This window comes from Vidua macroura, chromosome 1, assembly GCF_024509145.1.
Source record: "Vidua macroura isolate BioBank_ID:100142 chromosome 1, ASM2450914v1, whole genome shotgun sequence".
NCBI lineage: Eukaryota > Metazoa > Chordata > Aves > Passeriformes > Viduidae > Vidua > Vidua macroura.
This window is the reverse complement of record NC_071571.1, coordinates 117,234,189-117,250,108: the sequence shown is the minus strand read 5'-3', so window position 1 is coordinate 117,250,108 and position 15,920 is coordinate 117,234,189. Positions and strand designations below refer to the sequence as shown.

At 36.6% G+C, this 15,920-nt stretch overlaps 1 protein-coding gene across 1 annotated transcript in view; it reads left to right on the top strand.

Moving 5' to 3' along the window:
• Nucleotides 1–15,920, top strand: part of CA8 (carbonic anhydrase 8) — a 48,620-nt gene that overhangs the window by 25,065 nt on the left and 7,635 nt on the right. The window contains exons 5-8 of the mRNA XM_053995353.1: nucleotides 636–698; nucleotides 2,042–2,090; nucleotides 4,652–4,764; nucleotides 11,459–11,628. Of these exons, the coding sequence (XP_053851328.1) occupies nucleotides 636–698; nucleotides 2,042–2,090; nucleotides 4,652–4,764; nucleotides 11,459–11,593 (360 nt within the window). The 3' untranslated portion in view covers nucleotides 11,594–11,628. The remainder of the gene's footprint in view (nucleotides 1–635; nucleotides 699–2,041; nucleotides 2,091–4,651; nucleotides 4,765–11,458; nucleotides 11,629–15,920) is intronic.

Here is a 15,920-nt window from a genome sequence, read left to right as displayed (position 1 = left end):
TGTGTTTCTTTAGAGCCCCATATTCTGTGCCTTACAGGCATTCGGTAGAGGCAGTGCTGCAGCCTGCCAGGAGCCTGGCTTTCACTGGCATGATCCCAGAGGTGCTGTGGGAGAGGGAATCTGCTGTTCTGTGCTCTGCAGGCAGGAAAAAACTCCCCTGAGCTTCAGAGATACCTTGGGCCAGATTTGCAACGCTATGGGAACAAATTCAAAAATTTTCTGTTATGCTTGTTCACTCTGTTCCTTTCTGTGTACTTTTCTGACAAAAACTGGTAAGGACAAACTGTATCCTTGGCATTTGTATGCCACAATACTGCATGATTTTGACTCCACATAGAATAGGTGCTGCAAAACAGGGTTAATAAAAACCTACCAGACTTAATTATGACTCTTTCTCTTGTTCTGTGAGTTTGTCTCTGCTTTAAAGTTATTTAAGCCTCTTTACTTTTGGCTGGTGGTTTTAAAATGATTTAATTTTTTGGAGTTGTCTCATATCAGTGTATTTGATTAACACAAGGCTGTGTAGCTAAACTAAAAACAGCTATAGTACTTACTGTTCTGGTTGACCTGAGTTTTGCCTCACAGTTTCTGAAATACCAAGATACTGAAACTCACCTTTGTTTGCTGTATTTCAGATAGGAAAAGAGCATGTGGGCCTAAAGGCTGTAACTGAAATTCTTCAGGACATCCAGTACAAGGTAGGGCATTGTCTGAAGCAATACTTCCTTTAATGACCAGAGAGACAGTAAGCAAAGGGTCTGTATGGAGCCAAGAGAAAGATTTCAGATGTGTCTGTAGTAAAACCATGTATAAAAGCCATCATTTGATGGCCAGCATGAAAACCTCAGCATTTCATTCAGCTAATATTATTCAGCTAATATATATTTTTTATACTTCTTTCTTTTTTTGGTGGCCAGAAAGTTTGATCTATACCAGTAACTGCTTGCAAGTCCTACCTTTTCAGTGATTTTCATGGAGTCAGTATGAGTGCAAGCACTGCAACATGCTTAGTGAACACCAGCAGCCATATCTCCTAGCTTACCTGGTTTTAATTTGTAGAGGAAAAAAACAGATGAAGTGAGCACCCATATTAACTTGCAGGGAAATCAGCAAAAACACAATGCCAACTTGTTAAGTGGATTATGTGTGGGGATCCTGAAGGAGAGGTAGTAACCCTAGCAGGACTGAGGAGAGTTGAGTGCTCTCCAAAATATTGACACTATCTTAAATGACCTTGGGCAAGTTACTTTCATCTCTTTTCTTCATGATCTGTAACATAGAAGTAATCATACATATCTTTAATTTTAAAAGGATTTTGAGATGTATTGATGACACATTTTTATTGGTCTGAAGAGATTACCATTAACTTCAGCAGATGCCAAAGTGCAGAAAAATGAGAAAGGAATCGCAATCTTTTAGTCAAATAATGTATGGTAAACTTCAGTCATTACGTTTAATATTATAAACTCCTCATTTATGAAAGTGTCAGAGAAAACAATAGTGTATGGAACTCTAATTTCATTACTGAGACAACAGGCAAGCAGAGAAAGGTCATAAAAGCCTCACCATTGTCTTATAATAGTGCCTTTCAAAGGGTCAGCATCAAATACACTTGGCATACATAACATTTTCATGTATTAAATATGCTGAACAAGAATTATTTTATTAAGTGTTATCCACATCAGTTAAGTAAAGCTCACTTTGGCCCTTGCTTTTTTTAACTCTTTTTATATGAAACCCCTGAATTTCATGAAGAGAATTTCAAGTCTGGGACCTGAAAGAAGTCCAGGTGCTAAAGGCAGAATGCTAACAAATTGCTGGGATAAGCTTAAAAATGAATTAAAAAATAGAATAAAAATATGTGTTTGTGTAGCTGCAAGAACAAATGCAATAATAATTAAATGGGGGCTCTTAATGAGGTTGCTTTCCACAGGAATTCAAGGCTTAATGGTAAAAGAACACAGAATGTGTTTTACCTCGGCATTCATCAGCATTTTAATTAGAAGCTAGAGATGAGATTGACTTGTATTCGTTTTTTCAGGGAAAGTCCAAAACAATACCCTGTTTTAATCCCAACTCTTTATTGCCAGGTAGGTGCCTTTGCTTACTTTTGTGTGTGTGGATTAGTAGCTGATTGCAGAGGCTGAGACTATCTTAATCTAAAGCCTAGCCTAAACTGCAAGCCTGAGTGTGTCCCATAAGGTGGTAATGCATTTTGGTAATGCAGGTCCTAACAGGGATAGTGGTGAAGTCCCACTGGAATTTACTGTAAATCTGCACCTTTGTCATGTGAGTGGGATGTGATACTGTAGTCTGTGCACTGCTGACAACACTGTGGCTAGCTTTGTTGAGGATTTACCAGCCCATCCAAAGAGACAGCTGTGTGTATTCCTTTCTCTACTTGGGCATAAAATAGGAAGTGTAAGGCTACCCACTTAACAAGGTAGTTTTTTTGGCAGAATCAAAAGACAATGCCATTATGCAACAACAGTTGTATAGCATAAAAGGAGAAGTGACAAAGGGAGGCAAATTCAAACTTACATAGTTAGAGAGTAACAGTAAGAAATGTGTCTTTAAAAATATTTCTAAAAGGAAATGTTTCTGCAAGGAATCCATTTGAGCTAAACTCTGTCATAGTGGCAAGATCTTTAATTTTTCAAAGTAGCCCAGATCTTCATTAAACTATATTAATTATATCAAAAGAATATTGTCTAGTTGCAAAGTCAAGTCTCAGCAATTAGGAATTGCAGGAATTAAGGCAGCCTGTGCCTCTCATCATATCCATTATGAAACATCACCTGATTGCATGACCATAAGTTATTTTTTACAGGACCCCTGCCTCACAGTTCCTGTTTGATGCTGATCAAGTCACATAAACAAAAATGTTCACAAGTCATCTCTAACTATGTGTTCCTCATTTTCTAGGTGCCCGACTTGAGATCATGGGGTCTGATTTGCAGAAGTGCTGAGTGCTTACACCTCCAAGAGAAGTCAATGGGAGCAGTGCTCTGACTGTATTATGTGCTATAGAAAGTTAAATACTCTGAGAAATCAGGTTCTAAGCATGTCATATTGAACACCTGAAATGAATAGATGCATTTGACCTCATCTTCTCTGCCTCAGTTCCCCAGCTGTAAAGTGAGGGGATAATCTATCCTTCCTCACCACTCTAGGGTATGGGAGGATAAATTAATTCATTTAAGCTCTCAGACACTGGAGAAATGAGTGTATTAGAAATATGAAAAATGAGAAAATATTCTAACAAGCAGGATTTCAATATAATAGGAAAAAGAAGACAAAGTGCCTCATATTGTACTGAGAATTCTAAATAATATTATGTACTTTTCAAAACAAAATCATCTGTCTTTGCAAGTAAACTATGAAAGGTTCTTCAGAAAAGACACACATGATCATGTGACAACACTATATCACGATGCATGCACAGGATGGGCTGAATTAATTCTTGCAGTTCTTAACTTTTGAGTGTTTGATAATGCAACTTGCTGTCAATGGATATGCTTCATAATTTCCTAGCTGAGAAAGAAAATCACACCAACAAAATCCATTTACTGGCAATCACAGGCTTCATTAGCAAAATTTAATTCTATTGATATTCCTCTGAGCTAGTAGTGAAATGACAGTAACAGGTTAGTTCCACCAAGCAGGTTTATTTGTTTCCAGTATCCCATTCTATCCTTGTCAAGCTAGTCACAACCTTCCCCCTGGCTCTCTATGCCATGATTAACCACCCTTTGTCTCCAGTTTCTCTCTAGGTTTGTTTCTTGAGAAACTCTCTTTTACAGTCAGGCAGTTTTCTCTCCTTTTTTTAGCACTTTTTAGGCTGTACAGCAGCAAAGGGAAGCCCTGTGTCATCTCACTTATGAAGTGTAGTGTGATTGGAATCTATGAGAAATTGAAAAAAATTAAAATAATTTAAATCAAATGTGTTTTATGTAGAGTTAAATCTCTGCATGCACAAAATTTTGTACATTTTCTTCAGTGACAACTGTTTATTCTAACAGTTATTTATAAACCTATTAATAAATATATAAACTTAAAAATTATGTTATTATGAGGTAAACCTTGATGTTTTCCCCCTCAACTCAGTTTTCCAAAGGTAGGAAGCGCCTCTGCATCTGAAAAAATATGTCACCAGAACTGCAAAGTGAAAAGTTTTTTTCAGCTGAATTTTCATTGATTTCTTTTTCTAAAAAATGAAATAAAATTAATTCTTGAGACATATCCTAAATGTAGAAGTCAGTTAAAATTCAATCACCACAGACCCTCTGCCTTCAAAATACATCTCTTTTTAGCTTTTGACATTAACAGGAATTACTTTATTCCCATAACATTGCTTATTTGCTGTGTTAATTTAAAGAGCTGTGCACTTGTTATTTTTCACATCTACAAAGTGTCATTTTCATACCTAAAATGCTTATCTGCAGGATAACTTACAATAATATAATGACCACAAGCTCATATACAGTCATATGAGGAAGTAGTGGGCAGTGCTTGGCCGGTTATAAATTATAAATTCACACCTTAGCTTCTGCTTACTAAATTCATCATGCGAGCGAGCCCACAGCTGTCACTGAAAACCACCATTAACTTCCTAATAGTCATTAAAACTCCACGTTTCTTTTGATTTCAGATCCTCTTCTGCGTGACTACTGGGTGTATGAGGGCTCTCTAACCATTCCACCCTGCAGTGAAGGTGTCACCTGGATATTATTTCGCTATCCTTTGACTGTGTCCCAAGTGCAGGTAACAGCTGTGCTTAAAGTGACCTTGGACTATGGTTATGAGCTAAAGGTTATAGCGTGCAAATGTATATATCAGAATGTTATGTCTGTTCTCCTTAAAGATCCCATTAGATCAGTACAAGGCTTTTCAAGTAAAGGTTAAACCTTTTGAGTCACTGAAAGCAACGCAAAGGTCAGAGATGAAAAGCCTTGTTATCATTTATCATCTGCATTTAAAATAATTCTTATATTTAACTGAATGAAAAAGAAAAAAGGAACTCAATGGGCAAAAGAAATTAAATTCTTTGTAATTGTATGCTTTCAAATATCACTGCTTTTTAATGTTAAAGGGGAAAAAAAAGCACAGGGAGGCACTACGTCCTGGAGAATGAAAAACATTAATGTAGTACAGATTGGCTAGATTGCACTGAACTGTATTTAATTTATCTGGTTCTTTTAAAATTCAGTTTTATAATAAATGTCAAATGGAAGCTACCTATTTAAATTTGATTTCCCATCCATGTATTTTAAAATGTTTGGGGTTTTTTTTCTTAAATTAAATCTCACAGTTGTGAGCCTTTCTGTGTACAGTTTTTCAAATCTGTCTACAAATAATCCCAGTAAAAACAAAGAAAACTCCTGATGAATATTCTCCCACAGTCTGTGAATCCCAGCTGGAGGAATGTGCATTTAATTTAAGTGAACCTACCTAGAATCCCTGAAGCTGAATTCATTCATTTTCATTGCCTGCTCTGAAGCATGTGAAAAGAGTATAAAAGGTGATAAATTCAGATTTCAATTATTTCAGCTTTAATAATTTAAAATTTTTCTAGTGATGCCAGCACAATATTTTAACATCCTTAACAATTTAAAATTGGCAGCATTTCTTGTTTTATGGAAACTGAATTCTAGGTCTAATCATAGGATAAAAGCAGTGACTCCCAATAAGTAATTTATCTGGTAGCTGCAACTTAAATGCATCCTGTCATGAATTCTGTTATTTGTTTATGAAAAGCTAAGACTTGTGGCTGCTTACTACTGAGTAAATGCATTACTTGCTACTGAGTAAACAGCATTCTGTTAGCATTATTAGATTCAGAATAACTTTTAAGGACAGAGTGCATTTTGTAACTTGTCAGTTAATTGCTCAGATGGGATATTGATAAATAAGGGAACATAATCAGATGTACAAAGTCCAGCTGTTACAGCTGAGACATAGTATGATATTACAGCTATTACATTGAGACAGAGTATGATATTGCTAGTTGCAGATTTTGAAGTCTCTATTCCTTTTTAATCCAGTCAGTGCACTGAAGAGAGCCGAGTTTAAACCATCCACATGTAGTGGGAGACAGCAAGAGGGTGAACAAAAGAGGAATTAAGAAGAGAAGTACAACTTTAGTTAGTATTACTATCTACTAATTTACCACAAGAAAGCAGGATGTTGGAATTCGTGTGAAGACAATAAGACTCCTGAAAAGAATATTGTGCCTGGGGAAAAGAGTCACCCATAGTGCCTGGGGCAAAGACTGAAATTCACAACCATGGCCTTTGTTAGGTGAGGAGTAGATGGTTTATGTTGCTGCATGACTTTGATAGGTGCAAACCCGATCCAAAAACATTGCAATGATGAAGGGCATGCAAGTCATGGAGGAGCTTTTCCCTCCCACTGCCAGTGTACCTGGGTGAGAAGTGGCACTGGAGTCCAGTGATGGATTGGAGCAGACTCATGCCAGGATGATCCACTATACTTGTCAGAGATAAGAATCAATTAGAAAAATATTCCTCAGTGATATTTATGATTACAGCATTAAAGTTAAGGTTGTGCAGGGAAGATAATTATTAAAAACCTTTTGCCAAGGTGGGATAGAAAAAAAATCTATTTCAGCAGATATTGCTTTCAGATGTCAATGAAAAATAAATATGTCAATAAAATAAATATGTCAATGAAAAATAAATATGGGGTAATTGAGAGGTGATGATTCTGGGATTTGTAAATTTAAAGGTATTGTGAGGTCTTCATGATGCCCAAATTAAGATTTTGTTGGTTCTAGAATATTTTGCTATAGCTAAAATTCAAAGATTTTAAATTGTAATTAGCATTTTGGCTGCAATGACGTATCTGGCCTCTTTTGTGCATGTGGGCATGAGTGCCTATGAGAGATTTCATTTAATCACAGAACCGCAGAATGACTGGGGTTGGAAGGGATCTCTGGAGAGCATCTATTCCAAATGCCCTGCTATTCAGGGTCATCTAGAGCAAGTTGCCCAGGAGAGATTAAGGAGAGTTTAGAAATGCAAGGACTTTTGTCTGTGAAAAATAAGAGGATGCAGTATAGGATATACCATTTGGATCTTCCATGGAAGGCTGTTAGAGGTATTTAATTCAGCCAGCTTGTAGTATTAAATCATAGATTTCAGTGCAAATGCATTTCTAATAGGTTTAAGTACATTATTTTTACATTTGTCATTACCTTGTAGAAATTCTTCTTTAGGATACTAATGAAATGTCAAGTGCTTTATATAAATACTAGTAGCATCTGTGATTATAGCGAGTGAGAGACAAATTCAAGACTATTTTCCTTTTTCAGGCCATGAAATAATCAAGTTCTGAGTGTCAATAGCAAGTAAATAAAGAATTACATAATATAATATAGAATAAGTTTTATTTCTTTCCTCTGATATACTACTTAATCTATTGGAGACAATATGCTATTTTTCTGCAATTAACACAGCAATATTGATCAACTTAACAAACTGCAGGTCATAAGGGCAAAAAATGAATAAAATTGCCACTCTGTTTCATGGTCCTATTCCTAAAATATTTTCACACTTTTTTATTTTGAAACAATGAAGTAAGCATTTTGACATAGGCACAATAGGCTGACCATTACAAAGTAGAGAACCTTTTTTTTTTACCTGAAGACATTTTCACATAGTAAAGTTCAGCTGATGAGTTGATATGCCACTGATCTAAGGCAAAGTTAAGTGAAAGGAGATCTGAGTGTGCTGGTTATAGAAATAGCAAAAGAGCAATTCAGTTCACTGCTGAAATGCAATGGGAGAAAACTCCTTTTACGCCCTTAAAAAGTAGGAAATAATTGAAAAATACTTAGGCGTGCTTCTCCCCACTATATTAAAAAAAAAAAAAGGAACATTTGTGAATAATGTGCTTTGTGGTTCACCCAGAACAAGTGCATTGTCTAAGCCACTCACTAGGGATTTTAAACAATGATGCAGGAGCTGTTGTTCTGCTGTATTCATTGTCAGAGTTAACTGTTCTTTTATTAAATGGCATGGTCTCTAGTCCTTTTGTCTACCTCATTCAGAATGAAAAACTACCAAAGGACAGAAATAGTAACTAGCATATGAGCCGTAGTGGGAATTGTGCAAAATTTATGTAAACTAAAATAAAGCTTCATGGTATTCTGGGCACTGGGAAGTAAGGTCCTTGTTCTTGGAACATGTCATGGAGACATGCAAAATTTTCAAACAGAAGGATAATACTTCTATAGCTCATATCGAAGAAATGTTTATAGAAAACATACAAATTTTTAGTATTGTGTGCTCTATTCTTCAGCAAATGTGTGAGTGAAACAGAAGAGCGCTCAGGATCTGAATACAATGAGTGGTCAAAAAAATTCTACACAACATGAACGTGAATGGTTTTACTTAGTAGGAATGCCATTGTTCACATTGTGGATTTACCCTCTTCACTGGTTAGAACTTAATCCCAAATTTCAGTGTGAACAGGCTTAGGTCATCCTTAATGTCTTCTGGGCAGGAGAAGAACTTTTTAAAGTAGCTATTCCTGGTAAAAGTATGTGGCTATCCAAGGGTGCTTAGCTGTATTCCTCTAAAACATCTGTTGCATTGTCAGTCCTGCAGGGTGTACTTCACAGCCTTGACTTTTGAGGGGTTGGGAGGAGATGGTGAGCAGTGAAACAGGATCAGCAAGGCACACATATGTCTTGGTTTGAAAAGACAGGTGTCTGCTAAGGAAGACAAGAGCCTTCCTTGAAATGGAAAATGTAAACCCCCTCCCTCCAACTTGTTACGATTTTGAAATTAAGGGGCTCTCAGGCAAAGATATGGGAATAGGAATAACAATTCTTTACTAGGAAAAATTAAAAAAATACAATAGTACAAAAAAAAGAAAATAAACTACTGACAGAGTCAGAATATGACCTGACACCCTGTTGGTCAGGGTGTTGGTAGCAGTCCGATTGAACTGTTGAGTTGCAGTCCTCCTGGAGTGGCAGGTGTGGTACTGTTGGAGCAGTGATCCTGTAGAAGGATGTAGGTTTCCTGTGAAGGTCCAGAAGGGGTGTAGATGGGCCTAGTCTTCCTCTGGGAATCCAGTGGAGAAGGTAGCTGCTCCTCTGAGAATCCAGTGGGAAAAGGCTGACTGTGATGTTCCAAATGTCTGGTTATATCCAGGTAAGAATGCTTGGCTCCTCTCCCTGGGTGGAGCATCTCACAATGGGATGATGTAATTTTATCAGTCACACAGTGACACTGAATGGCCCATTAACAGAAAACGTCTCCCCCAGGGTGGGAGGATTGGTTGTGGAAGAGATAAAGAAAAACTGCCCAATTAACAGAAAATAACTGCCCCATCTCTAACAGATGGGAATAAAATACACATCCAGCTACACCTTTCAACTTGAGACAATATATTTCCTTGCCACATGAAAATTTAATAGGGAAAGTAGTATTGGCACAGCTAGTGTCCTTTTCTGACAGAAGTCCTTCTCACGAGTAGAGCAAACCACCATGTTGTAGAGGGTCTCTGACAGGGCAATGTGAACCATGGAAGGAACAACTAAACAAGGAGGGTGTCAATCTCAGAAGAAATTCCTCCTTGGAGCACAGCTACAATTCTTGATTTCCGTAAAGACTAAAGAACAGGCACAGAGGTCAGGTCAGTTCTACTCTCCTGACTGAAGAAACTGGAAGCTGCTTTGTGAGGAGTTACCTCCTGGAGAAAGATTTCACTGTGGAAACTGGGACGGAACATTTGTAGTTGCAGTAGGAGACAGCTCATAAATGCCAGCTTTGCAGAGAGCCTGCTCTTCCCTCTCCTTCATCTGTCTTTGTTTGAAGTACCTCATTCTCACAAGATCAAACAAAAGCCACATTTTTGTAAAGTGCTCCTTCCTAAACTGCAATTATCTCAGACTTTCCAGAGTTGATTCAGATGGTGAAAAAGTATGCTTTTACAAAACTCCTTCAGTCATTTACCAGCCCTTGAGTTCTGAAGACTTTTTCAATTCCAAGCTGGTAGTGGGTTTGTTTTCTGTTTGCTTTAAACAACAATCTTCCATAACAGGATTCTGCCTCTAAAAGCACCTTCAAGGAGCTTTTTTTCATTTTTGCAGTCTAAGCTGTTGCCTTATATCTCAGCTGCCACAAACTGGGTGTTGATTTCCAAGCATACTGTTTTTTTGAGGAAAATAAAGCAGAGAAGAACTAGCCTCTAAATCAATTAAATAGGTCTGTATCAGTACTGCTGTAGAGTGGAAAACAACAGTGAGGGCAGTTGTGTTCCAGGTTGCAGTAAGAAAGTATTCTCTGTAGGCAGGATAAGAATAAAAATGCCATTACCTGCTGTTTAGTACCTCATTTAATTTAATTTGGGAATCATGCTTACATTCTCCCTGTAATATTTCCTAGGGTGTTTTTCCTGGAGAATTTAACTCTATAATGTCTTAGATATTAAAATGATTGTATACTTCAGGCTCCATTTTACTTTCTGTGTATCTTCAGTTTGAAGTTAGTGATGAACTGCATAGTGAAGTGAAGTGCATAGTGAAGTCCAAGTACAGAGGCTGAGGCTAGGGGAGTCAGCCATCAAGTACATTTGCTGTATCCAGCTAAAACAGCTTGTGAATATGTCAAAGAAAAAGCATTTTTTTCTAGTAGTTGTAACTATTTAAAATACCAGACTTTTAAAAACAGCACTGGTGAACAGTAAGGTAAAGGTTTTTATCATGCAGCACTTGATGCTAACACCAGGGATGCAGATGGAAGCTGCTCATATTCTTCCATACACCAGATTAGATTTAGAAAAATCTAGAAAGAATCTATAAGCAAGAAACATATTTGTTTTGGCTCAATTTAAATATTTCATATTTATTTTTTACTATATTTGACTTTCTGACTATCTACACCTGCAGATCTTTTGAAGCAGTATTTTGTTTTGATCACAAAAACTGTATTTTTTCCATATAAAATGTCAACAGACATCCTCTAAGATGTCTCTTTAGTATTCTTCTGGTTAGAAGATAACAACAGTTTCAGGCAGTAAATAAATCACTAGGAGAATTTCAAAACAATTTATAGTCAAGCAAGTTATTCCTAAAATGCATTTCTTTGAAGAAGAAGACCAGAATTACTGCTCTAAACACACAACAGTAAGGCTGATTCATAGGATGTAATCTGCAGTGGCCAAGATGGTTATAGATCTTAAAAGAAGTTGTGAGAAGGCAAAGGATAAGTTTGCCAAACCATGTGCCTAAGAGTTCTTGTTTTTCTCTATATCTCAAATATTTTGACAGTGCTGATAACTATTTTAAAATGTTATTAATGTATATTGACCTTACTATATGTCACCTGAACACTGCCATTTTCAAAGCTGCAGAATTGGATGTACAGGGCTGGTTTTGGTGAAGAATGTGTCTCAGCTTCTTAATTTCTGTTTTTCTGTCTTTCAGATAGAGGAATTTCGAAGACTGAGGACTCATGTTAAAGGTGCTGAACTTTTAGAGGGCTCTGATGGAATCCTAGGAGATAACTTCAGACCAACTCAGCCACTTAGTGATAGAGTCATCAGGGCTGCATTTCAGTAGCAGAGGAGGAAGAGCGATGATGAATCTTCAGTCAGGTAAGCAAAAATTTAGCAGAAAAATCAAAATTTTGAAGTAACTTAGCTAAAGTAGAAAATGCACTTAATTTTAGCTAATGTTATGATACATTGTCACAATTGTAAATGTTGACACTGTAATCTCTATTTCATTCTGTGTATAATAGTTTGGCTATGTCATGATTTAACTCCAGTTGGCAACCAAGCCCCACAAGCTGCTCAGTCCACTTCCATGTGGTGGGATGGGGGAGAGAATCAGAAGGGTAAAAGTGAGAGAATTTGGGTTGAGGCAAAGACATTTTAATTGGTAAAGCAAAAGCCATGCATGCAAGAAAAGCAATAGAAAACAAGAAAGTAATTCACCACCATCCAGGCAGTGAATCACAATGCCCACTTACATCACAATTACTTCTTGTAGCTTTAAATTTCTCCTGCTGCAGTGAAGAAGAGCACAGTATGCCTTGGTTATGTGGTGTATTTCCCCAGTTACTGAGTTTTACTGGTTGATTTCTTCCCATGTTTCTGGAAAACCAGCCATTGGTGGGTCTTTTCACCCTGTTAAAAAAGCAGGGTAGTAGTTCTGGAAGGAAGTCTTTAATTGTAAAATGAGGCGCTTTTTTTTTTTTTTTTTTTTTTTTTTCCCCACAATGCTGTTCCTTCCCAACAAGTCTGAATTTTGGGCAACTTCAGTGAAGGTATGAAAGGAAACAAATTAAATTCTGTCATGGCTAATTTTTCATATTTCATTAATCAAATGAGTTGCTACTTCTTTTCCACCTTCATTGACACACAGAGCAAGAGAAATACATGTATGAACCTGCATTAACCCTGCTGCTGTTATTAAAACTTCTTGTGTCATGTTCCCCCAGCCTCTATCTATTTTATATATAAAATAAATCCCCTCAATGCTCAACAGTTACTTCTAATCCTTGTTAAACTTAGTTAATGGATGTTTTGCTATAATGAATAACCTGGCAGTGAGATTCAAAGAGAGTTAAAGTCCAGGGAAGTGGTTAAGTCACCATTCCTAAAGGCATTTAAGATATTAGATGGGATTTTAGGCATATGGTTTAGTGGTGGACCACCTGGCAATGCTGGGTTAATAGTTGGACATGATGATCTTAAAGGTCTTTTGTAACTTAAACAATTCTATTATTCTAAGACAAATTGTTGCCTTGAAAGTAATGAGTCAAGGCACCAGCTTTATGGTTGATTTTGAAATGAATTGATCCTGCTTTAATGCAAAAAATAGGAGAGCAAATCTGGGAAATAATCAAGAAAAGAATCTGTTTGATTGCTTTTTAAATAAGTACTACTGCTTTTTAACATGGTAAAACTTTCCCTCTAGTTTCCCACAAAAAACTTCATTTAAATAATAGAAACATTGGGTATTCTCCATTACCCTATTTACTGTTGAAACACATAATATAAAAGCCTCAGATTTTCTATCTTCTCATTTCTCCAAAACTACAAAATAACCAATTAATCTAGGGTTTCATCTGGAAAGCATGCTGCTTAAAGACTTTTGATAAACTGTTTTGGATAAGGATATTTATTTGTACTTTAAATTCTTGCCTTCTCTAGTTCATGCCAGGCTCTGTTGTGGAGTTAAGCCCATTCAGAACATGCTCTGGATCCATTTCCCAGTTTCATGTGAAGTACCAAATGATCAGGCAGCAGATAGGCCATAAAAAAGATTGATAATTCAGTGCTTCCAAAAAATAGATCCATTAAAACAAAGTGAGAAGATTATCCTCTCTCCTGCATATGATAGAAATTATTAAATTGGCTAGGACAATGACCAACAATTTCATTAATTTCATGGTTTTTCCATATAGCATAAGCCTTCAATATAGTGTATGCATCTAAACATTTTTGAAGTAAGGTTTTTTTTGTATTTTATAACCCTATTTAATATCTGCATCCCAGAAGTTGAACAAAAACCCAAAACATTGATCCTTTTTTTTCATATGATTTTCTCATTCTCATATTTAATTTTGGGCATATCCCTAAGACCAATTCTCAATTACATGGTTCTCATGGTAACCAAATGTTGTCACTTTAATCTTGAAATGGATGTTTCAAATTCATCTCAGCTTCTGCATAAAAATTACTTGTGAAAATCGTAGCAATATTAAAGTACAATTTTTCTCAGAGAGTGAATAATGCCCTCAGGCCAGTGCAGGTAATTCAAGTCTGTAACAGTGAAATTACTTGACACACTGAGATTGAATTTTAAGCATGAAAGGGTTTCCTTTACAATGATGGAATTGAAATGTAAAAATTTCCCTTTTGCTTTCATGTTTGAAATTTTATTACATTTGTCAATACTTATAAAGATTTTTTCTATGTAATAAGATTTATCTTGGCTTTGCTTCACAAAATAGTCTGCAGTTTTAATTCTCAAATGATGGGATTTTTAATGCAAAGTAATAGTCCTTACTGCAGGGCCATAGTAATTATGGACACTCAAGCACTGAGGAAGAACTGTGACTTCTGACACAGTGTAGCTCACAGAAGAAATGACACTTGTTTCTCTACACCTGATTGAATTATTTATCAGAAATTCATTTGGTCAGCTCTTTCTAGTTTTGTATGCATCAGTCCAAGTAGCACTGAACTAATCAAGGTTTCATTATATATCTTTGCTATTGAGTTTAGGGAGCTGAAAAAAAATGAAGTGTAAAAAGAAATCACATGGCTTTGTTCACATTTCTTCTATGCAAAGGGGTAAAAAGGGAAGGAAACAATCCTACTTACTTTGTAGTGATTTCCTCACACCTCTCCAGGAGGAGGGTGTTGAGGAACAGTAGCTCCTCACACAGACCTCAGAAAGATTCCTTCCTTCACAGGAATGAGGGCAGTCCATTAAGCTGGGACTGCTGACATCAGCTGAATATTGCTATGAAAACTCAGCAGTAGATGGGGAAGTGATCATTTTCAGGGCAGCATCTTCCTAGTGATTCAAGAGGAGCGTTTCTTCTTTTCAAAGAGGAGATTACCTTTTATTTTGAAGCTCTGGTATGTCTTTAATATTACAATTACAAACACACTGCTTGACTTTTCTTACACTATGCTCCTCTGCCAAGACTGCTGGAATTCCTGTCAGTAAAGTTTTCAATTTTTTTTTTTTTTATTCCAAGCCAGTGTGGCACAGCCACTTGAAGAACTTTGGGGAATGTTAGTTTGCCATGACCTTGCTACTCTGCTGGAGAAAGAAGGAGACAAATGTTCCTGTAAATGTATCCACAGGAATAGCAAGAGGTTGTTTGAAAGGTCTAATTAATTTTGACTGAATCAGAATGCAGGCTCTATGCACACCATGCTCCCAAAGCTTCAGAACATCTGCTCCTCAGCCTTGATTTAAACCTTGACAAAACAGAACCCTTTGTGGCTTATGATCAAATGGCATATGTTGATCTTTGATGTAATTTGTTCTAATTTGTTGAATAAGAAGCAGAGTTGACACAAACATGGAATATCATGGTGTGTAATATCAGGGAAAGAACTATTTTTTTTTTTTTTAATGTTCCTCCATCATAGAAAAGCCCAGATCTCAAAATATTCCTCCCCATTCTAAGACAAAGTCTGGCCAGGCTCCAAAGGGGGCCTTCAGGATAGTAAAACAGAGAGAACTTTGTAGCTTCTCTGCTCTCTTTCACCTGGTAGTTTTTAGAATAAGTTTGCTGCTATCTTATTGGCCTCTCCTGGCTCTGCTTATTTTCTGCTGAAAATGTATCTCTCTCAGCTATAGCTTGGGGTTAATGAGTTTTTGGATTCTGTTTTGGTAGGGTTTTTGACATGCATCCAAATTACATCCCATTAAATGACCTTTTCATTCTTCTTCTCCTGCAGTTGCTAAAGTTTTCAAGTACATTTCTTTTGAAAAGGCTGTTTAAAAAATTTCTAACATTTTAAAATCATATCCAATAATGAAAGAACCGATCAGGTGTTAAGGAGTTTGGAGGAAAAGCTCAGTATAAATTTGCTTTCAGACATGGAAGGTTAAAAAAATGAGTTCAGATTTAGAGAGTGAAGAACAATAGAATAACAGAGTAGTTGTAATTGAAAGGTTCCTCTGGAGATCTATTAATTTGATCCTCTGCTCAAAGCAGTGTTAACTACAGTGGGTTACTCGGAGATGTGTCCAGCTGGGTTTTGAATATCATAAGGATGAAGACTCCTTAACCTCTCTAAGCACAGGTACCTGTGCACTCCTGCAGGGAAAAAGGTTTTCCTTAATTTTAAATGAAATTTCCCGTATTTCAGTTTGTACCCATTGACTCTTCTTCTTTCACTGGATGCAGCTGAAG